The 24495-nt window shown below is 43.2% G+C and overlaps 1 protein-coding gene across 4 annotated transcripts in view; it reads right to left on the minus strand.

Moving 5' to 3' along the window:
• The window catches only part of ITPR2 (inositol 1,4,5-trisphosphate receptor type 2), a 464180-nt gene that overhangs the window by 114218 nt on the left and 325467 nt on the right, over nucleotides 1-24495 (minus strand). For all 4 annotated transcript variants that reach the window (XM_089671685.1, XM_089671684.1, XM_089671687.1 and 1 more), the window contains 3 exons: nucleotides 24289-24408; nucleotides 10112-10219; nucleotides 3675-3867 (listed from right to left, as the gene is read on the minus strand). In XM_089671685.1, the coding sequence (XP_089527811.1) occupies nucleotides 3675-3867; nucleotides 10112-10219; nucleotides 24289-24408 (421 nt within the window). The remainder of the gene's footprint in view (nucleotides 1-3674; nucleotides 3868-10111; nucleotides 10220-24288; nucleotides 24409-24495) is intronic.

The following is a 24495-nucleotide window of genomic DNA, read 5'->3' on the forward strand; positions in this document are numbered from 1 at the left end:
TCTTGCTGGCCTAGCTCCTCCACCCCACCCCTCACCTCCCTACATAATAGGGGAGGAGTGAAGGGGAACACTACAGGAAGACAACTCAGAGTCTAATGGGGCTGCTGATATAACATCCAAGGTGGCTGGGCCCATCAGCAGTCTCAAAGAGGCTTTTAAAGGTAAAATATTTGCATAAAATATGTTAAATGCACATCTTACTGGAATCTTTCTGTTTAAAATGACAGTTTGGCCACAGGCATTTTTGAGGGGGGGGGGGCTATTTAATTAGTGCTCCTTGCATTTGTAAGGTCTGCTATAAAGTCATTCTAAAGGCGCAGGGTTTTTAACCTTCATGCATTCTATGCATGAAGTTAAAAAACTTTCTGTGTCCAGAGGCCCCCCCAATCCAGCAATATTCACAATAGCCTTGGCTGTATGGGGACTCTCCCTCCTCACCGCCAGTGAGACAATGAGGAAAGAGCGGGGGGGGGGGGGGAGGGCTGTGGTTCTATGTGTCTTATGGATGCATAGAGCAGCAGAGCAGAAACTAGCACACAGCAGTGCCCCCAGGGCAAGCAGCTTTCTCTGGGGGCACTGCACAAGGGGGAGGAGCCAGGAGCACCGGTGGGGGAACCAAAAAGAAGAGGATCGGGGCAACTGTATGCAAAAACTACTGCACAGAGCAGGTAAGTATGACATGTTTGTTATTTTTTTTTTTTAAATGAAGCTTGAGTATCATTTTAAGGGAAGGTTCACGATAATGAGAGGGGTTACAATGTGACTGCTGGTAAATCTAAAGATTATTATTATTATTATACAGGATTTATATAGTGCCAACAGTTTGCTCAATGCTTTACAATAAATGTACAACCACATTGTACAATAAATGTAAAGATGAATGTACAACCAAATTGTAGTGTAATTGACCACCTTCAAACTCATCCAAACCGCATAAACAGAAACCCAAATTGTTGGTCCCAAAAATACAACACAAAAAAAAAACTGCAATGTTTCTAATAGTTAAAAAATAAATTCTAATAAATGCTTCTAAGTGTAATATCCAGAACACTGTTACATTTTTATAGCATCTCTCCTCACATTCTTATTTTTGGGATGCCACAGTCCAGACACAGTGGCCGCTACATCTAAAATAATTTGCAATTAATGAGCAAAAATAAGTGACTTTTTTTGCTCCTACTAACAAGGTTTTAATTATTTAAGTCGAGGCAAGCGCCCCTTGTCAGCTGGAGGGGCGACAGTCTGCTCCCGCCCGTCTCTGGACCGTGGAGGCGCTGATGAAGTACGGCACGTTTATGAACAGAATGCCAAAGAGATCTGATTAACTAATCAAATATTAAAAGGTACAATGTGTACCGAGCCCAGGCCGCGTCTTTCTTGTTCCAACCGTGAATACAAAAAAAAGAAAAAAAAAAAACCTCAATGTGTATGCAGAATACCAAATATAAATTAAAGAAACGGTATCCAGCTGTGCTCCAGGCCCCTCTGGAGAGAAGACAACTCTCGCCAAAGAGATCTAAAGACGTTGACAAGTTGCTTTAATAATTAAGTCTGCAATTAAGTCAATGAAAAAAATAAAAAAATCACAGTGTGGGAAACATAGGAGGGGCTTACAGGCACGCTCCAGTGTAAACTGAAAATGGAAGCATGAGATAAATATGGGGAGAACTCTTTATCTGCTTGTTTTTTTTAATCCAGGTGCAGCTATAGCACATGACCCTACTTTGTCAGATATATGACCTTGTTACATTAGGCCTCCTATATGTGAGAGACAGCAAGGAGCTTTTTGTGGGAGTGTTCAAGGATCACTACTGTACTAGGGGTTTCCAGATCTCAATACTACTGACAAAGGTAAGTGGTATGGGCCAGGGCACAACAGTAGTGCTTGGATGAAATACTAAAGCCCAGAGCAGGAAAGTGTTGCAACCTAAAGCTACTGTAAACCTGATCACTAAAATCTCATAAAAGCTTTAACTTGTTAATGTCACTTCAAAAGTCATTTTCAATATATTCGAATTTACAGCTTTCATTAAAATGACCTTGTGTGATTCTGCCATGAAGGTCCTTCTTCAGTCATTTCCTGTTATACAGTGACAATACTCTCTCCCTGTCTCCCAGATGTGCTCCTGTGTTGTCACCCTGTCACATGGGCTTCCGACAGAGAAAATAAGCCATTATTTCAACACACATTATGCAAGCATGGCCCACTGTTGTCAATAGGGATGCACCGATATCAGTGTTGGTGTCAATACCGAGTATTTTCACGAGTACTCATACTCATGAAAATGATCCCAATACCCAAATCGATACTTTGTAGTGTGATTTGCATCAATACAGAATGTATGGATGTAAATTGCAATGCAAAGAATAGAATGCAATTTGAACAGGAATATGATTCCTGTCCAAATCGCATGCGGTTTTGCCACTGCTCCTGTGTGAACCTAGGCTTGTCATAGCCTTCATTCACACAGGAGCGGTGTGGGAAACCTCCCTGCACCGATCCCATGCTGAGTGAGTGAGCGGAGGGTGGGAGAGAAGAGTGTGTGGGGATATATACACTGGCGTCGGCTATAAGCCGGAGGATGGAGGCAGATGCTCCGGAAATCCCCACAACTTTCTCTCCACTCCTTGCAGGGATGACAGTACGGACTAGACAGCTTTTGACTGGTCAGCACCGTCACAGTGCTGACCAAACAAAAGCCATCTAGCCGTACTCTCATGTCTGCACTGAGAGGAGAGAAAGCCAGGGGGATTTATTTCAAATCCCCACAACTTTCGCTCCTCTCCTACAGCTGAGATAATTTGCAATGCCGCAATCAGCATTGCCGCAGCTTTCTCTCCTCTCCTACAGCTGAAAATGCAGAGCATCTGCCTCCATCCTCTGATGGCTGACACCAAGATATACATCCCCACAAGCCCTTCTCTTCCACTCTCTGCTCAGTATAGGATCGGTGCAGGCAGGTTTCCAGCACTGCTCCTGTGTGAACTCAGGCTATGACAAGCCTGGGTTCACACAGGAGAAGTGGGGAAACAGCATGCAATTTGGACTGGAATCGCATTCCTGTTCAAATTGCATGCTACTCTTTGAAATGCAATTTCGGTCGATAAATTTTGTATTGATGCAACTCGCACCGCAAAGTATCGATACTCAGTGTCAGCGTGTGCTTGAACGAAAGTATCAGTACTCGATGACCAAAAAATGGTGTCAATGCATTACTAGTTGTCACCATAAAAAAGCTAAAACCATATATTTTATAAAAGAAGTTAAAAACAAAAGCTGTTGTTTATGATATGCCTTGCTCTAGGAAACTAAATGTCATCCAGCTCAGGTTTACAGCGACTATTTTTCAGTTTTAATTGGAATGTATCTTTAAAAACTTTGAGACAGACTTTCCCAAAATTTGGAAGTGGGATCAATAATGAGTATTTTTAAAACCAATGTGAGTTTGTTATCACTTTTCAACTATCTTCTAGAAATTCTAGTTACACCAAACACTGCAATGATCAATCTGGCTTGTGGATATGGTTTAATTTATGGCCAACTTTTAAACCAGTAACCCTTTGCCAAAGCTCATCTCAAGGCTTCTGGACACAATAAGCCTTTGTCAAGGGAAGTATCCTAGATAATCACAACCCTATCATAACATTTATCCAGTTAGGACGAATCTACTCACTTCTGATTTTCTTCTGCCATTTCATCTCATTATAGAGGTCCTCTGTCTGCTGGAAGAAGTCATTAACTTTGCTGCCCTGCTCGTCCCGCTCAGTGCTGTTGAACACTCGATGCATAGACTCTTTGGTGAGATACTCACAGATGTTTGGCACAGGGAACACAATCTGCTCCATGGTGCGATCATGGCGGACAATCTGAAAGAACAAGCAACATAAAGCAATGACTGCCTTATGAGGAAACTAGACAAAGCATGAAACACTTCAGTTGTGTGATGAGTAACTTGTGCTTAAAGTGATTGTAAAGGCGTAATCTTTTGTTATACTTACTTTTTGCAATGGTGCTCCCTCATAGCATGTGCAGCCTCAAAGCATAGCAAGCCGGTTTCTATGGTGGCGTGTTATGGAGCAAACCTCATCTTCTGGGGTCCCTCTCTGGTACTCTAGGCTCCTCCTTTTCTGTGTGTGCCACCATAGCAAGCGGCTTGCTATGTTATGGGGGTGCACATGCGGGCTCGCTCCCGGGCCGGGCTGTGTACATTCATAGACACACACAGAGCAGCTTGGCCTGCTGCCTCCTCACAGGATTTGATTGACTGCCAATGGCTACTGCTACTGTCTTTGTGCCTGTGAGAGAGAGTAAGTGAAGACAAGCACTGTTGCAGATGGGCACAGTGCTGGATCAAAAAAGGAGCCAGTTAAGTATTTAGGGGGTGGGGGATGATCATGGAAGGTTTTTTTTACCTTAATAGCGATAATGCATTTACAGCCACTTTAAATCAAGTTATCAGTGTAGTTAAACCAAAGGGATCTATGAGTTTGCAGCCTTCTCTTTCAGACAGGGCATCTTTATAATAAGCGCAAAAACAAATGGAAAGCACACCAGGATCGACCATAAAAATAAAACTTTATTAGAAGTTCTACCTGACATGTTTCAGGACTGACCCTCTTGTTCAAAGCGCTGTAGCTGCTGTCTTCACCATGTTGCTAATGTGTAGCTGCCGTCTCCAGCGTGATTTCTAGTTGACGTGTCTCAAGGGCAGACTCTATCATTTAGAGCTCTGTATGTGCTGTATCAAGCATGTTGCTAATGTGTAGCCACTGTTTCCAGTGAGGGTCCCAGTTGACGCGTTTCAAGGGTGGCCTTTTTTGCAGAGCACTGTAGCTGCTGTTTCTAACGAGTTGCTAATGAGTAGCTGCTGTCTCCAGCGTGGGCCCACTTTGACACATTTTAAGGGTAGACTTTCTTCTTCAGACCTCTGTAGCCGAAGTCTCCAGCATGTCACTAATGTGTAGTCACTGTCTCCAGCATATTTCCTAGTTGAAGCACTTCAAGGGCAGATTCTCTTCTTCAAAGTTCTGTAGACGATGTCTCCAGCATGTCACTAATATGGGCGCTGTCTCCAGAGTGCATCCTAGTTAACATGTTTCAAAGGTGCACTTTCTTTTTCAGAACTCTGTACCCTCTATCTCCAGCATGCCACACTTTAAAGGGCATATTCTCTTCTTCAGAGTTCTGCTGCCACTGTCACCAGCATGTTGCTATTGTATGACTACTGTCTCCAGGGTGCATGCTAGTTGACATATATGTATCACGGAAGGGCAGGCCCTCTTCTTCAGTGCTTTGTACCTGTTGTCTACAGTGTGTGCCCTGGGTGGCTACATTCACTCCTCCACTGTGTCTATGGAGGGAGTCATGTTTGTCACCAAGGCTGACCTTCAAATATGTCCAAGCTGTGTAAATTTCAGAACTGGATTGTCAGATAAACAAATCCTGGTAGGTAAAACAGTTTCATATTCCCATATGCATTTGATTCTGTGTTTAACTGTTTGCCCAGAGTTCAGCAGCTGTTTGCCCAGAGTTCAGCTTTAAATGATGACCACAATATATCTCATATGGCACGGATATGGTATAATATAGCACAGAACGTGGTTATTACACAGTTAACACCGAATCTCCTGAAGGATGGCTATAAATCAGACTCTCTGTGCAGTAGCAAAATGTAAAAGGGACATAGGACCAGGTGCATCTGCCAGAATATAATTTATATATCTACAAAGCAGCCCCCCGCAGATCACAAACCGTCAGCGGAGAGCCTAGAATGGACACCCGCAGTGTTTAATAGCTGCATTCTTATGAGGGTGTTTTATTTTATTTAAAGGGTACTGTGAACTTACATTTATAAAGAATTGGCAAAGTAGGATGACAAACACATGTCAATAATGTTTTCCTAAAGCCCAGTTGAAGTCTCACACCTCTTCCTCTGTATAGTCACTATATCGATCTCTGTTATGATTTAAAACTGATGTTTGATTGAGAATGCCTTAAAATACCTTTTCTTGCAGCTTCCTGTGCTCCTCTTCCAGCGCTCTGTGCTGGCAGAGCTAAGTAACAGCCACGCCCCATACCATGTGTCCTCAAGCAGAAGAAGAGAGGGGGGTGTCAGACCAGGTCAGGTAAATTATGGTGTGCAATGGTCACTTTGGTAAAATTATGCAGTCTATTGGACTTTGATGCCTACTGCACAAATAAGGAAGAGGAGCATTCAGAAAGTATTTGGCTAGGCTCTTCTTAAATAATAAGTTCACCTTTTGCTAAAAAATAATAAATGGACATTTTGTTGCAGGAGCCTGTAAACCATTGCACCAGCAATCAGCAGATCACTGGTACCATGCAGGTCTCCTGCAGTCCTATCAGAACACTGGATATACTAACAGGAAAAATCACTGAACTATCACGGCGCTCCACAGCGCCATGGTAGTTCATTGAGAACTACAAGCTAACAGCTACTAAGGCTGTAGGGACTTGTAGTTTCTTCACCGAGGACTGTGAATGAGTGACATGGCCGGGCAGGCGGAGCCAAGTTTTTTTTAACCACTTCCCAACCGGCAATAGTATATATACATTCCTGGTTGGTAGTGGATACCGGGGATATGGCTGCAGCAAAGTGCTATAACCCCAGTATTGTTTTTTCCAGCCAGTGATTTCCTTTCTACTTAAGGTGGTCTGAGTGGTGGATTTGACGCTAGATCACTGTTAGGAGTGGTGGGAGAGGACACCCCCCCCTCTGTCACTTTCCGGTGATTGCTGGACTTACTTGGGTGATCGGTTAGAACCCATCTAACGATCATGGCACCTGGGCACAGTGACATCATCACATCACTTCCGGTTGCGGCCGAAAGTAAACAGTGCCATTTTTTTGTCCCTAAAGCACTAGATCAATGCTTAACCTAATGCTTTACATTGTAGAGGAGAGATGTGGGGTCTTATTGACCCCAGATATCAACATAAACAGGACCTGTCACTGCTTATTGCTATCACAAGGGATGTTTTGGGGGGGATAGTGTAAAAATAAAAAATGTAATGAAATAAATAAATAAAAAAAACTTTTAAAGGGCCTCTGCCCCCCCCCCCTGTTCGCACGCAGTGGTGAACGCATATGTAGGCCATGCCCCCATATGTAAACGGTGTTCAAACCACACATGTGAAGTATTGCCGCAAGCATCAGAGCAAGAACAATTATATTAGCACTAGATCTCCTCTGTAACTTTAAGTTTAAAGTTGGTAAAATGTAGAAATGTTTAAAGAATTACCCATGTACCGAAGTTTGGCGCCATTCCACAAGTGTGTGCAATTGTAAAGCATGACATATTGGGTATCTATTTACTCAGCATAACATCATCTTTCATATTTCAGAAAACATTTGGTTATATATTGTGTTTTTTTTTAATTCATTAAAGTGTAAATTGCATTTTAAAAATCGCTGTGCAAATACCGTGTGAAATAAAAAACTGCAGCGCCTGCTATTTTATTCTCTACAGCCTCTGCTACAAAAAATATATAATCTTTGGTGGTTCCAAGTAATTTTCTAGCAAACAAAAACATTGATTTTTACATATATGAGAGAAGTGTCAAGAATTGGCCCTGTAATGAAGTGCTTACATTTTGACAGGAAGCGGGAGGAGAAGATCTCCTGCTAGCTGTCAAAGCGAGGGAGCAGGGGTCAGTCTATTCATAACAAATTACATGTTACACCCTGAATATCAATGTAACATGTTATGAAAGGTCAACTTTTCATTTAACCACCTCAATATTGGACACTTTTACAGCCTTCCTGCCCAGGCCAATTTTCAGCTTTCACTGCTGTAAAACTTTGAATGACAATTACTCAGTCATGCAACACTGTACCCAAATGAACTTTTTATCAATTTTTTTAATCAGAAAGAGCATTCTTTTGATGGTATTTACAGACCAGTAAGTTTTTATATATAAGCAAAAAAATACTGAAAATTTTGAAAAAAAAAAATATTAACATGTTTTTGCAAATAAATAATAATAAAATTTAGGCCAAATTTTATTCTGCTACATTTCTTTGGTAAGAATAACCCAACTCAGTGTATATTATTTATTATGTGTGAAAGTTAGAGTCTACAAAATATGGTAAATATATTTGAAAACTGATCAATCCCGATATACTGAGTGCCTATCTCATTTCTTGAGTATCTAACATTTGTTTTACATATTGCCACCAGTGCAGTACAGCTTCATAATATGACTGATGTGCTGGTGATCAGGGATACTGACTGGTGACAGTATGTTAAAAAAAGAAACATATTTCTTTTTTAACATATTGTTCTCCAGACTGACAGTCATCCATCAAGGCATCTTAGTTATTTACATGATTTGATGCCATCCCACTGCTTGCATCAGGACTGAGAGTGCTTGAGAGAAGTACTGAAGCAGGGGGCTGTGATATTTTCAGGAGACTATATACAGAATCCTGCAAATCCCTCCCACCAGCAATGATCAGCCTACATTGCATAGAGAAGCACAGACACCCAGTGATGAGATCGCTGGGTCTATAATTAGGTGTGTAACGAAAAAAGAAAAGTGGTAATTAAAAAAAAAGAACTGAGGTAAAATATAACCTGATTAAACTTCAGTTTTACAGTCAGGTCCATAAATATTGAGACATCGACACAATTCTAACATTTTTGGCTCTATACACCACCACAATGGATTTGAAATAAAACGAACAAGATGTGCTTTAACTGCAGACTGTCAGCTTTAATTTGAGGGTATTTACATCCAAATCAGGTGAACGGTGTAGGAATTACAACAGTTTGCATATGTGCCTCCCACTTGTTAAGGGACCAAAAGTAATGGGACAATTGGCTTCTGAGCTGTTCCATGGCCAGGTGTGTGTTATTCCCTCATTATCCCAATCACAATGAGCAGATAAAAGGTCCAGAGTTCATTTCAAGTGTGCTATTTGCATTTGGAATCTGTTGCTGTCAACTCTCAAGATGAGATCCAAAGAGCTGTCATTATCAGTAAAGCAAGCCATCATTAGGCTGAAAAAACAAAACAAACCCATCAGAGAGATAGCAAAAACATTAGGCGTGGCCAAAACAACTTTTTGGAACATTCTTAAAAAGAAGGAACGCACCGGTGAGCTCAGCAACACCAAAAGACCCGGAAGACCACGGAAAACAACTGTGCTGGATGACCGAAGAATTCTTTCCCTGGTGAAGAAAACACCCTTCACAACAGTTGGCCAGATCAAGAACACTCTCCAGGAGGTAGGTGTATGTGTGTCAAAGTCAACAATCAAGAGAAGACTTCACCAGAGTGAATACAGAGGGTTCACCACAAGATGTAAACCATTGGTGAGCCTCAAAAACAAGAAGGCCAGATTAGAGTTTGCCAAACGACATCTAAAAAAGCCTTCACAGTTCTGGAACAACATCCTATGGACAGATGAGACCGAGATCAACTTGTACCAGAGTGATGGGAAGAGAAGAGTATGGAGAAGGAAAGGAACTGCTCATGATCCTAAGCATACCATCTCATCAGTGAAGCATGGTGGTGGTAGTGTCATGGCGTGGGCATGTATGGCTGCCAATGGAACTGGTTCTCTTGTATTTATTGATGACGTGACTGCTGACAAAAGCAGCAGGATGAATTCTGAAGTGCTTCGGGCAATATTATCTGCTCATATTTGTTTCATTTCAAATCCATTGTGGTGGTGTATAGAGCCAAAAATGTTAGAATTAGGTCGATGTCCCAATATTTATGGACCTGACTGTAGAAGACAACAGTTTACCCTCAGAGATATCTTCTCACTTCCTGTTGTGTCACTGATACAAGAAGAGAACATACAAGAATAGAGCCTGACAGAAGTTATAACCATTCCTTACTCCATCCAAAATAATGCAAAAATTGACTTTGAATACACTTAAAACCAGCTGATGGCTGCAAAAAAGGAAAGTGAGAGTGCTGTAAGTGGCCTTAAAAAAAAACAGTTTGACATGCCGCATGTATATGACCGAGAAACTAGCCATAAGTCTGCCAAACTCTGTCTTGTGTCTTTGAATGAAAGTACCGAGAGGTTTTATGCAGCCCCGGTGAATTCCCACCACATCAAACCCTTTCCTTTACCTCAATCTGAGCCGTATGGTTAGCGTAGTACTTCAAAGCTTCATCACCGCCATCTGGGTCGTTCCCTGGCTTTAGCATTTGCTGTAATGTCTTGGAATGTCGTGCCAACTGGAAAACAGGAACATTTCATTCATGTGAATGAGACGTGCAGATATTTTGCCAAGGTGAACATTTTGCTGCACTGAACTAATATTGAAGAGACATAGGCTGTCAGTGGACAGTTAGGAATCATTTCAGGTCTCCAGAGCATTTTTTCAGAAGTGTCAAAATGGATCATACAGTAACTCAACAACTCTGCAAAAATACATTTGTTAAATGTCACAATATGCAGCAGCAGGATATTTTTTTTTTCAGAAAAGCTCCATATTTTATCACTAAAAAGAGCTCTAGCCAGTGATTTTGCCTATGTCAAGATGACATCATCAGTCTGCTGCAGGCAGGTGGAAGCATTTCCTCAGATGCCTCACCCTACTGATTAGACTACAACAATGTAACTTTGTAGCAATTCACAATTTAAGAGACTGCAGCAGGAGCAGATCTGTGTCAAACATTTGTAAACACAGCCAAGAACTGCACAGGCAGCAGAATTTTCATGATTATGTTATCTCTGAGCCAGCATCTCAGTCCAGAAAGTAGATAGTCTCCCCGAATGATGCCTGAACAGAGATGGCTCTGTCCTGGACAGAAAATCAGATGAAGGCATTGTCAGGGGAAGTAGTGTGATTTGCCATTATATCCTCAAGGCAATAATGTTTACAACAGTTGTGTTACTTTTTCTACCAGCCTAATCCTGGTATACTTCATTTCTTTCAATGGAAGAAAAGGAGGATGTGACGGGAGTGACTTTTGGGGGTGGGGGGACCCCTGTATCATCTCCCCATATTCCTCTTATGTGTAAGCCACCCTGTGCCTGTTGGGGGTACATGGTCGTCTGTCCTAGTAATTTGTGTGGACCTGTATTGGTGGGGTGTGGGGGTTGTTCATTGTTCACTGCCATGTGCTGCATCCCATTGTTCTATTGTGTCTTGCTTACCAGAAAACTATTATGGGATGTATGTGTTCCTGTATTGTCTACTGCCACATGGTGTATCCCATTGTTCTATTGTGTGTCTTGGCTTGGTGGGGGGTGTTTCTGGCAGCCCTTCCCCTTGATGGGACGGCCTGCTGATGTGTTTCCTGTTACTGGTTGTATTTCCCCACCCTGTGTATATATCTTGTGTTTGTGTTAAAATAAAGAAGTCCACTTCCCGTCTTAAGAAGAGTCTGGTGCTATTTCCTGTATGGTCAGTGGTGGTGTCCGAGTTCCCAGGGCTGCTGCAGACTGTTCTTGCAACATACCCCAGGACTGTGTCTACAGATCAGTACCTGGAGCTCAGGCAGTGGATTTAGGAGGCGCTTTGGAGAGGAGCCCTCCAGGTTGCTGGTATGGACAAGGGCAAGTGCTATCCAACCCCAGGGGAAAGGGCCAGGGACCATCGGAAGTTACGAATTCCATTCCTGGGAGAGCGACCCCAGCAGCAATGGGTGATTGAGTTGGATAGGCTGGTCCAGCAGGAGATAGAGCTGGACAACAGATATCGGGCTCTGCAATGGTACGCAGAGCAGGAATATTTAGGGGTGTCAACAGAGTGCTCTCCAGAGGGATATGACTTTGCTGGCCCTGGATTGCTGTGGGAGAGCCTTACGGATCATTTTGTGTTTGGCGATGGAGAACCTAGCCTGGAGGAGTTGTGAGAAGGCAGAGAGTTGTGAGAAGGCTATGTTCGGTCTCACAGGGGTCTCAGAGCTTGAACCAGATCTGGAATACCTGCTGAAGAAAGAACTGCATCTGGAGGGCATACAGGCAACTGCTAAAACAAGTTCGGCAGCATGCCCAAGAATCGGCAGTGGAAATTCCAGAGACTGAGGATTTGTTAGACTTCTCTGCTGAGGAGGAACCAGCAGAAAAGCTGGCAACAGGGCCAAACATTACTGAACTCTGCTCAGCACTGGTAACATCTTTTGAGTTCCACTGACAGGAGATGGTGAAGCCCTATCCCCAGACACCAGTTCCAGAGACTGGGGATTTGATTGACTTTTCTGCTGAGGAGGAACCAGCCGGCACACCCCCTGCAGAAGAGCTGGCATCAGGGCTTGGCGTGGTTGACCTCTGCCCACAACAATAAGCACCGCAGGAGCTACAGGAAGAGGATGCAATCGGCACCTCACAACAGCAGATTGAGCTGATGTCTGTGGATGGGACTTCGGTCTCCACTGACACAACCCCAGAAAAGGGTCTGGCATTGGGACAAGAGGATATCAGCCGTACTTTGCAAACACTGGGGATGTCCATCAAGTCAAAGTGGAGGAGACTACAGTCGCCACCTGGATACCCAGGGATACTGGGCAGTCGGCTCAGATCCCCCACCGCATGATGGGAGTTGGCCCAGCCACCCTGTCTTGTCCCCAGCGGCTGAGAGAACTTCAGGGAGAAGGACCAGTCCGTACTTCTCCCCAGCGGTGGGTATGTTCTACTGGAGAGGCAGAGGTTGGCTGGGTGATTAATGCTTTGTGTGGGACAATTTGTTTGGGGTACTGTGTGGGTGCTGGCATTGGGGGACTGAAAGTACAGACTAACTTTGGAGTCCATCCTTCTGGGATTTACTCCTGCGTTAGTCTCCTGCTGAAAGGGGAGATATGTGACGGGAGTGACTTTTGAGGGTGGGGGCACCCCTGTATCATCTCCCCATATTCCTCTTATGTGTAAGCCACCCTGTGCCTGTTAGGGGTACAGGGTGGTCTGTCCTAATATTGTGTGGACATGTATAGGTGGGGTGTGGGGGTTGTTCACTGTTCACTGCCAGGTGCTGCATCCCATTGTTCTATTGTGTCTTGCTTGCCAGCGAACTGTTATGGGATGTATGTGCTCCCGTATTGTCTACTGCCACATGGTGTATCCCATTGTTCTATTGTGTGTCTTGGTTTGGTGGGGGTGTTTTCGGAAGCCCTTCCCCCTGATGGGATGGCCTGCTGATGTGTTTCCTGTTACTGGTTGTCTTTCCCTGCCCTGTGTATATATCTTGTGTTTGGGTCAAAATAAAGCAGTCCACTTCCTGTCTTAAGAAGAGTCTAGTGCTGTCTTTTTCCTGTATGGTCAGCGGTGGTGTCCGTGGTCGGTGTTCGAACAGGGAAGCGGGAGTCTAGCGGAAATACCCAAATGCAGTCGGGGTATGGTTCCGTTACAGAGGAGCCTAGACTCATGGTGGCGTATATTTTTCAACCCCAAATTTTGCTGTTTTTTTACAGCGTTTTTCCCCCAGTCTGTCCACCTTTCAACAACTTTTCAAAAACTTCCCACGTGAAACTTTTACCATAAAAAAAAACGTGCGGCAAAACGCAATAGCAATTATTTCGCCATTTTTGTGGATAGGCCCCCTTAGCCTTGATGTGCAAACAAAAGCAACAGCACCCTGCGAATGTTGCAAAGAACAAAAGATTTCGATCGCTCTGCATCAATGTGAGCCAGAAGACCGGTATCTTTTATCTGCTTCTCGGGGTTGCAAATTATAATGGTATTTTGAGAGAACTACGAGTTATTCAAGGTAAGGCACAACAGGGAATGGTCTAATCAGGTCTGCGGGGACCCAGAACTTCCCCGATCAACGTCTACTTGGCAGAACTTTCAATTAGCTGCGCGGACTGAAATCCTAGCAGAGAACGTCTCGCACGCGTCGTCATGAAAAAGAACACCGATTGAGATAACACAGGAGAGCAAAGGGTGATGCAGGGGAAGGATTAATTACCTGGATCAGAGCTAGGCAGTAAATTGCATGACCTCACGTGACCTGCTTATTTCGAGTTCTAAGTGTGTAAAACTCTACATCAACAAGGCTGGGGCCTGGACCCTGGGGACAGTAACTTTAATATAAATATATTCATCAATAGCTACAAAGAACCTTGCGCACACCAAATGATTTTACGAACTCAGATATTATCTTGTAAACATAGTGGTGACATTATCGTGTTGTATGTAGTCTTTCCAAAAAGAGGAGCTGTGGGAGGGACCCAGCAGACCTCACCCTCTACAGGCTGCCTACAGAAAACTACAGAAGGGGGCGGAGACAAGACCAGTCACCCTGCACAAGGAGAGAGAGCAGCAGCGACTGGTCTTTATTACAGGAAGCTCCTGCACAGAGTCCAAGTGTCACATTGGGTTGCTGCACAGATTTAGTAGAAATACACAAAGCACTGATGTGGCTTAAAGATAGGCCTACTATCTTATGCCCGTCCCTGTCATTAGTGTGGTATAGTCTAACAAGGGCGCAGAAGTTTAAATCCCCACACAATCCCTTGGCACCCTTCCTGGGGAATCCGGACTTCACCTTGGGCCTTACCCCATGAGCCTTTGAATGGTGGACCAATAAAGGAATAATACGTATTGCAGATCTATGCGATGCTAGGTGACTGCTGTCAAAGCAAGTATTGAAGAAATAGTACCAGATGTCAGAGGCTGAAAGTTTTCATTATATCCAAATATCTCATTACTTTAATACTTTAAAGAGTACATTGGATCTTGGGACTATGACATCTATGGAGTACCTGTGTAATAAATATGATAAGTTAAAGGGCTGCATATCTGAAATATATTCTATCCTGACCTCTGTGAATACGAAACAGTTTTACATGCATCAATGGGAAAAGGATAAGGGTGAAATATTGGATTTGGATGATTGGTATAAGATGGTTCACTCTGCATCTAATATAATTCATATAGACCACACTTAAGTCATGCAAACAATCAACTTAATGACAATATGCGAATATTAGTGATAACAATGGACAAATGTGTTAAATATTGGTATTCACTCCCAACATGTGAATATAGTGCAATAGTGCTTTATCCTTAATGGTGAACCTCCGTACTGAGGTGACAAGTGCTTCACTGTGCTCACACTGGTGCCCCACATGGATTTACACTCACCGTCATCCCATGACCACCTCTAGGTTGATCAAATGCGCTTTTGGGACTATCCCAGTATGCAACGTGGTATTGTTGACTGATGTTCCTTCACACCCTTAACCGTTTTTGCTAATGGTAACCGTTGACCCTCCACTGGGGCTGCATCAATGTTAGAAAGCTCCTCTCCTCCACAGGCAGTAATTCAAATTCTCAGCATAAAATAAAACAAAACCGGACATCCCATAGTGTAAAACCGTATAAACTTTAATAATGGGGTCAAACAATAAAAATGCCACTCACAAAAAAAGTGCCTTTCCTGGCACTAGATGTATTCAGCCTTGGTATATATAAATGGAAATTAAAATGGCTGCTGCGTTCCGGTGTGCGTTCCAAAGGGCGGAAGTGACGTCGGCGGAAGTTGCATCATCAAACCTTGACGCGTTTCGATCAATAGATCGTCATCAGGAAGTGCAAAATCTGCCATTTTGAAGATGGTATTTATACCCTTCAGTCAGCAATCAATTGCTTGATCACACTACAGCTGTGGCACCCGTTTTTGGTCAATAACTGCAACATTGCTGAATACAGTCAGCACCCAATAGAATATGATTAAGCTACCATATTGATGCTAATTGTACATATGCAGAATCAATTTAGAAAGTTTACACATAGTGGCGTTCCTAAAGGGGAAGGTTCCTTACTACATATCTATACACAGAAATAGGAAAAAGGCATTTATAAATGGTGGAACAGTGGGTACATGACGGGAAATGATATTTGCTACATACCTGTAGACAGGAATAAGGTAAAGAGTATTTATAGCATGTAAAACAATAAATATATGGAAATGAATAACTACTGTATCCACAATGGTAGACAATTTAATTTAAAAAAATAAATAAATAAATAAAAATGATAAAATTATATATTTGTTTTTATATTTTTTAAATTTTATTTTATGAGGCACTAGGGTCCCCAGTTCCAATACTGGACAGGACACTATAGGCATGGAGTTTGCATGTTCTCTCTGTGTTTGTGTGGGTATTATTATTATACAGTATTTATAAAGCACCAATAGTTAGGGTATCCTCCTGCTATCCAAAGGCATGCTGGTAGGTAATTGGCTCTAGTATGTGGAATGGCAACTTTGTATACTTCTTTAGGGTAAGGGCTGTGGTGAATGTACTGTGAGGCAGGCCATACATGATGTAATTTTTTTTCCTGCAAATGAAAATCGCTCAATTACCCCATCAACACAGTCAGTGCTGGTGGGGGAATCCCTTCCGTGAAGCTATTGTGGTTTCCTGGCGGGGGGGGGCATCCCCGCCGGGAGAAAACAGTAATTACTGCTAGTGGCTATAATAGCCGCTAGCAATAATTGCATGTAAAATCCAACATGCTGTTGTATATAAGTCGTAGAACAATAGATTTGGGTGCAATCAGCCTGCAAATAGATGGTTCACATCTCAACTGGTCCCTGCTGAACCAGCTGAGATTCAAACCATCTAAGGCCAGCTTAAGTTATCAGCACTCTTTATATACAGTATCTGTAATAGATAAATACGGTCTAGTCAGCAGACTAAGAGTGGGGAGGTGTCAAAGCCGTTTTTTCTACAATCACCCATCAGACAGGGGAGTACCATGACCTCCATTACTGGGGGAAAAAGATATAGAACAGTTCCCACTGTGGATGCTCACAGCTGTAACACTATGACAAGACATCTATATGAGAAACAGCACTGAGATCCTGAGATTAGGATTATTTCTTGGAGTTCAACTGTAAGGAAAAAACAGACTGAATTCCCTGGACATTCGCCAAATGGAGAGGACATAGCAATGTACAGAACGGGTGGTGGCGCACAACTGCAGCAGCTGGAGCAGTCAGCAAGCGGGAGCCTCACACCTCCACACTCCGCAGCAATTTAATTAGGTGCTGTCATTTCAGTCCCAGACTGTGAGTCACACTGTTCTAGACTGCTGTCTGCTCCAGTGAGCGAGACTCACACACAAAGTTCTGCGCAAGAGACAACTTTCACCGACACCAACAACAACAATTCACCGAGATCAGCCTGCTAATACTGCCTCGTCTCACCTGTTAAAGGCAAACTCCGAGTGATAAAAAAAAAACTTTTTTTTTTCATCTGCAGTTTTCTTAGCATCTCCTGTGAATTGTGACTGCTTTACTATGATGCAGATTTGATGAAAATTCCATAATGGAGAGAAAGTAAGAAAATGTAAAACAGTGTCATATCTTGTGGACTTTTTATAGAACGTGTTTGATTTTAGATGCTTGTTCATTGTTCCCAATTAATGTTTCAAATGCATTTTGGAGTGGGATTGTGCTATCTGCTGAAAAATACTAACCGCAGCTTACAAAGCCATCCACAACCTCATCCACAGATACCGCCCAAATCTCCCACTCCGCTCCTCCCATGATATCCTCCTCTCTACAGTTGTGACCAAAATTATTCAACCCCCACTGAAATTGAGTGTTTTGGCCAGTTTGACATTGCTTTTGATCATTCAGTCATCTTGCTTACATTTACATTAAAGAGGCACTTGTAGGTCAGACAAATATAACATAACAGTTATAATGAAATAACCACAAATGTCTTTTCTGTGCTCACAGCATTATCAGTTTTATTCAACCCCCAAGTGACATTCAATCTTAGTACTTAGTACAGCATCCTTTTACAGTTATAACAGCTTTTAAACGTGAAGCATAGCTTGACACAAGTGTCTTGCAGCGATCTACGGGTATCTTCGCCCATTCTTCATGGGCAAAGGCCTCCAGTTCAGTCACATTCTTAGGCTTGCGCACTGCAACTGCTTTCTTTAAGTCCCACCAGAGGTTCTCAATCGGATTTAAGTCTGGTGACTGCGATGGCCACTCCAAAATGTTCCAGCCTTTCCTCTGCAACCATGCTCTAGTGGACTTGGAGGTATGCTTGGGATCATTGTCCTGTTGAAAGGTCCAACGTCTCCCAAGCCTCAGGTGTGTGACGGACTGCATCACGTTTCCATCCAATATCTCCTGGTACTGAAGAGAATTCATGGTACCTTGCACACGCTGAAGCTTCCCTGTACCTGCAGAAGCAAAACAGCCCCAAAGCATGATTGACCCTCCACCATGCTTCACAGTAGGCAAGGTGTTCTTTTCATCATAGGCCTTGTTCTTCCTCCTCCAAACATAGCGTTGATCCATGGGCCCAAACAGTTCTAATTTTGTTTCATCAGTCCACAGAACACTATCCCACAACTTTTGTGGTTTGTCCACATGGCTTTTGGCATACTGCAGTCGACTCTTCTTATTCTTTGGAGACAGCAAGGGGGTACGCCTGGGAGTTCTGGCACGGAGGCCTTCATTACGCAGTGTGCGTCTTATTGTCTGGGCTGAAACTTCTGTACCCACATCTGACAAATCTTTTCTCAGTTCCTCAGCAGTCACACGGGGACTTCTCTCCACTCTACGCTTCAGGTAGCGCACAGCAGTCGAAGTCAGCATCTTCTTTCTGCCACGACCAGGTAGCGTTTCAACAGTGCCCTTTGCCTTGAATTTGCGAATGATGCTTCCTAAGGTGTCTCTTGGTATGTTTAACATCTTTGCAATCTTCTTATAGCCATTGCCCTTCCTGTGAAGAGAAATCACCTCTTCTCTTGTCTTCCTGGACCATTCTCTTGCCTTCACCATGTTTGTAACCACACCAGTAAATGTCTAGAAGGAGCTGAGTATCACAGTCATTTTAAAGCTGCCTAATTGGTGCTTATTATGCTTGATTGCTGCTCGGTGACATCCACAGGTGTTTTCAATACCTGATGGAAAGCACCTGTATGAACCTCTGTTCTTCAGAGTGGTAGTCTTTAAGGGGTTGAATAATTGTGGCAATGAAGAAACCACATAAGAACCATTTACTACTGTATTACATAAACAATTGATGTCATTTTAGTTGCATTTGGGTAGTTACAACGTCCTTGTAGGATTTGATTCTGAATACAATTCCAAATGTACACTATAGTCCCTAAACCCCTTTACAGCATTGGGGGTTGAATAATTTTGGTCACAACTGTAGCTCCCTCATCACCTCCTCCCACGCTCGCCTCCAGGACTTCTCCAGAGCCTCTCCCATCCTCTGAAACTCCCTACCACAGCATGTCCGGTCAGCCCCCACCCTGTCTGCCTTTAGGCGATCTTTGAAAACGCAGTTCTTCAGGGAAGCCTACCCCACCTCCACCTAAGAACTGTACTTGAATCATCGCCGCCAGATCATCCCCCGCAGCTATCACCTTTTGTTTCACCTCCCCCTTCCTTTAGATTGTAAGCTCCACGAGCAGGGCCCTCCTGTTCCTTCTGTACTGAAATGTTTTATAATTTTACTGTCTCCCTTATATTGTAAAGCACTGCGCAAACTGTTGGCGCTATATAAATCCTGTATAATAATAATAATACCTTCAAACAGATGGTTGGTTATGTTATTTTTTCCCTAACAATCCTATCACGCTGCGACTGTTTGTTTTGTCAACTTTTTATTAAACGTTACTAAAAATTGGCCTTTATTAAAAGATTATTAAGGCAAAAAAACAGAACCTGCCTCTTCAGCATTATGGCCAACTGAGCTGGGTTGTCATGTTTGTGGGCCAAACGTAAAAAAAGGCAGCACACCAAGTTAAGATCCAGATTTAGAGTTTACTAGAGTCCCATTTCAGAGAAAAAAAAACACCTTTTTGAATGTGCAGCAGTGCTTTTATTAAGGTGACAAGCAAAGGCCACTTTCATAAACAGGACCACCACGCCCTTGAAATGTTGGTGTTTTATATTCTCATATGGGACTCTAGTAAACTGTTTATCTGGGCCTTACCTTGGCATGCTGGCGTTTCCTACTATTGGATTTACATGGTACTGCGTTTAGTCATTCACCCACCCTTATAAAGAAGTTTGCAGGAAGTTTGTCTGGTATGATTTGATGTACTTTATGTCTGTGAGCCAGGCAACTGAGATTGGTTGGACTGTTCATGATGTCCCACCTGCTTTGGATACCTAGGAGTTCCTTAAACTGGTTATAAACACTTACACATACCCAGTGAAGTGACTATCCTCTCTGATACACATCCTCTTACATAAGTTGTACCTGTTTATCAACAGCCATCTTTCCTCTACATTCATTCAAAGTGCAGAATTTACACAGGATCTCTTAGCTCTGAAAAGCAGGGGGCGGGAAGCTGAAGTTACATCAGTGAGGAGAGCTCTGAGAGCTGACTGGAGGGAAGGGACACCCCATCCCCCTTCACACAGCACACAGAAACAGAGCTGTCAATCACAGGCTGTGCTCTCTCTCTAACCATTTTTCTCTTAGTGTCAGAAAAACTCATCAGAAGTGACTAATGCAGATAGCAGAGGAACAAGGCAGCAGACAGAAATTACACTTAGTGCTCTGGATTGAGACAAGCAGCCACTATAGAAGGATATCCTTTATTTATACTTCATGTTTGAGGTTTACAACCACTTTAAAGCTAGCTATAAGCATGAAATGACAGTTGTTCAAATGTATATTGGCAATAACAAGCAGCAATCCAATGCACTACATGATCAAAAATATGTGGATACCCCCTGCAAATAATTGAATATTGTACTTTTCCAAGATTGTGGTAAGTGGTGAGGCCCTTATTTGTTTCGGCATAATTGTGCGCAAGTACACAAATCCAGCTCCAAAAAGACACGGTCTGACCAGTTCGGTGTGGAAGAATTTGAATGACTTGCACCCTACTAAACACCTTTGAGATGAATTGGAATACAGATTGTGAGCTAGGTCTTCTCATCTCACATCAGTACCTGACTTTACAAACATTTATTTGGCTGAATGGGCAAAAAACCCCTCCGACACACCTGAAAATCTTGCGTAAAGCACGCTCAGATAAGCAGGGGCTCTTAGAGCCGCAAAAAGAGAACAACTCCATATAATTGTCCATGGTTTTGGAATAGGTTGGTCAACCAGCTCTAGGTGTTATGGTCAAGTGTTCACAAAATTTGGGCCGTATAGTGTATTGTACAGAAAGCCACCGACCACTCCTTGTTGAGATCACCTACGGTGGAGATTAAAAGACCTCAACTAGATGCTCCACCAGATGCTATTGCTTCCAAATCAGATAGTAGCAGAGTTCAGTTGTGTTATAGTACTGCTCATCTCCATTCTAGTAAACCATCTCGGTCCACTGGGCTGATGGCTGGCGCTTCTGTCTGAAGGCAGTCAAATACAGGCCTCCATATCCATTTGCTATTATAGATTTATGCCTGCTCTCACCTCAAAGTCTGGGCCTTTTTTTTTCTTCCAGCATGACTGTACCTCTGTATGCACACAGCCACATCCAAGACATGGTTTGACCAATTTGGTGTGGAGGAATTTCGAGTGGCCTGCACAGAGCTCTGACCCCAACCCTACTGAACATCTTTGAGATTAATTGGCATGCCAGGTCTTATCAAGCATCAGTACCTGACCTCTGAAATGCCTTTTTGGCTGAACAGGCCTACTGTATATTCCTAAGCAGTTACTTGTCACATAACAATAAGCCCAGTGTCTTTCTGGGGGCACCAGACACAGCCAAAAAAAACAAGTTGTGGGGACTGCAAGCCTGAAGAAAGGTGCAAGGAATCTACCCATTTCCCACTAATAAGAAGTAGATGCAATACAGGGGGTTCCAGGACGCTGCACTAATAGATACACCTAATACTGTATGCTGACAGGTTTGTGCTGTATATGTGAGTTTATAGCTGTTTTCAGTGCCACAGGTTTGCTTTAAAAAGAAAGCACTGTACTTCACAGAGGGATGTGGTCCAGCTCTGTGTGTACTAGGCCCTGATTAATCACACTCCAGGACCTCTGCGATATATTTATGTCTCCTGCACCCTGCGGGTCAGCCAATTACAAGAAATTCTGCCCGTTTCTGGTAAAGAGAGCAGCAGGTGGGGCACTGGAGGAGAGAGCTGCGTATAAACACAGCCTTTCCAACCCCCCCCCATCACCACCCTCCCCGCCACCTTCCCCTCGGGGAGGAAAAGACACACAACTTTCAAGTGCAACTGTGCCAACAATACAGTGTCTGCACCACGGATAGAAATAGAACAAAGAGGACCTGAAACTGAATCCTGATGATAAAATAACTGATACCAGGCATGTTCCATCTGGAAAAGGGGAACTGTTCTTGGCCTGGCTGATACAGGACGTGGTGGAGGCGGCAAGCTTTGGTGTGGCTCCGGTCTACGCTACACGTGTATGTGGGGTGATTTCCTCACCGCAAACATCCATGATTTCATTCATTTTTTGCTAATTGCTCTGTAATTATTTTCTCCACTCATTGCCTTTTTTAAAGGGGAACTATATTGTATTTTCAATACGGACCTATTTTGGGTTATTGTGTTTGCTATGCCAATTTTTTTAATTAGATGTCATACACATGTCTAGGTGCGCTCTGGAATCCTACAGTGTAACCAGCACCCTTGAGAGCTATCGGCAGCTTTAAAGTCATCCTGTGCTTGGTTATTAGCTTTAACAAACTTAATTCTATGGTCACTTTGTAAAACACACACACATTTGTTCATATGCAGTCTCTGCTTTCCTGCTTTACAGTGCTACATGACAATTTTACTTTACTGCTTCTTTTCACAACACAAGTCGACTGATTCACTTAAAATCAACAGTATGGTTGCCCTCAAAGGGCCATTTCCTACTAGTAGACTAGATATCTACTCTTTAGTGTGCAGGGTTTAGGGATGTGCAAAGTACAGAGTGCAGGGTTTAGGGGTGTGCTATCTACAGAGTGCAGGGTTTAAGGGTGTGATACATACAGAGTGCAGGGTTTAGGGGTGCGCTATGTACAGAGTGCAGAGTTTAGGGGTACGCTGTGTACAGAGTGCAGGGTTCAGGGGTGTACTATGCATAGTGTGCAACATCTCATTACCACTTAGCCTCCTGGGTTCTGACCTCTGCATCCACCACTCTCTCCCCATCCCCTCACCTCTGCACACAAATGCCTCTACAGCCCTCGTCCCCCCCCCCCTTTCTCCTCCACAAAGCTTCCTCTAATACCCACTAAGCTGCTCCCTCCTTGTGTATTGGGCTCTAGTACCTTGGCGGATGATCTGACAGCCCCAGTACCAGGGAATTCATTTCTTCCACTTTGCAGGGAGATTCTTTTGTCAGATGTGTAACCACCATGCCCTGCTGTACCCCGCTGTGAGCACCACCGAGTGCCTGAATGAATCCAGGAGCTGCTGAGAGCATAGATGTCACTATTAACACAGAAGGTTCCTGTGATAACAGGTGACAGGAAGAAGAGCTGGGAGGTGGCAGCTGGCAGCCGCTTTTTGGGCCACATAACAAGGCCTGACGGGCCTTGTGTTTGCCACCTGTAACAAGAAACCAATGGCCTCCTGTGTTACTGGTAATATGTGCTGTGGTTGAGCCATTGGAAGAAAATATATAGCACCCTCTAGTGGCTAATGAATGCATCTCTCTATTTAATACAATGACAAAAATATGGAAGAGCAAGTATGTAAAAAGAAAAAGTGACCATAGGGCAAACAATGAAACCATATCTCAAAAGATATTCTCTGATGCTTAAAACAATTACTGAAAATATACTATACTTTGCATTTAAAGAAAAAAATCTAGCCTTTATGCTGAACTGCAGTCTTCCCTTCAGTGTGGAGCAGTACTGTACTGAAATTGCTTACTCTGATTTAACTGCACACTGCTGGATTCTCACAATGTGCATTAGATTCTTTAGCAAGTCAGATAGAGCCCACCTCTGTCCCTGACTTGAGGACGTCCAGTATCATCCAGCTCTTTCTACTCCAGCCTGGCTGTTCCCAACAGCTTTACAAATGCTTTAAGATGATTGGCTGTCAGTGGGACATGGGCTGTGTCTTTACCTATCTTTGCATTGCCATAACTGGTACATGACGAATAGCAAAGAAACTCCTACTGTTTTATGTGCCATATCTTGTGCAGACCTTCCCAGCTACAACATACTAAACAGAAGAAAGGTCTACATATGGCTCCCTTCTTTTAAATGCTTATACATGAGCAAGACAGTTTAGTTGGGGCCTTGCAAACATTTTTAATTATTTTCATAAAAAGATGTGAATTAGATTGGGTTAGTGTTTTGAGCTCAGTTAATGCTTTATGGAATTATTCCTTAATCTTTTCAAGAGTCGAGCAAAACTTTAATAAAACAGCTTGCATACCTGGTGAGCCAAGATGTAAATGTTGTGTCCGACACACCTTGGTGACACTTGATCATCCGGGCCCTGGTCATCTTGGTCACCCTCCAGTCCCTGGTTATAAGCTGCCTTTATTACATCCACCTGTATAACAAGATGAAGAATGATGGATTACTGGGATACCAATCAAAATCTGCACATATATGGGACCTCTTTATAAATGGGCAAAAT

This window comes from Staurois parvus, unplaced genomic scaffold, assembly GCF_062004578.1.
Source record: "Staurois parvus isolate SC_StPar_1 unplaced genomic scaffold, SC_StPar_1.0 ptg000114l, whole genome shotgun sequence".
Lineage (NCBI taxonomy): Eukaryota > Metazoa > Chordata > Amphibia > Anura > Ranidae > Staurois > Staurois parvus.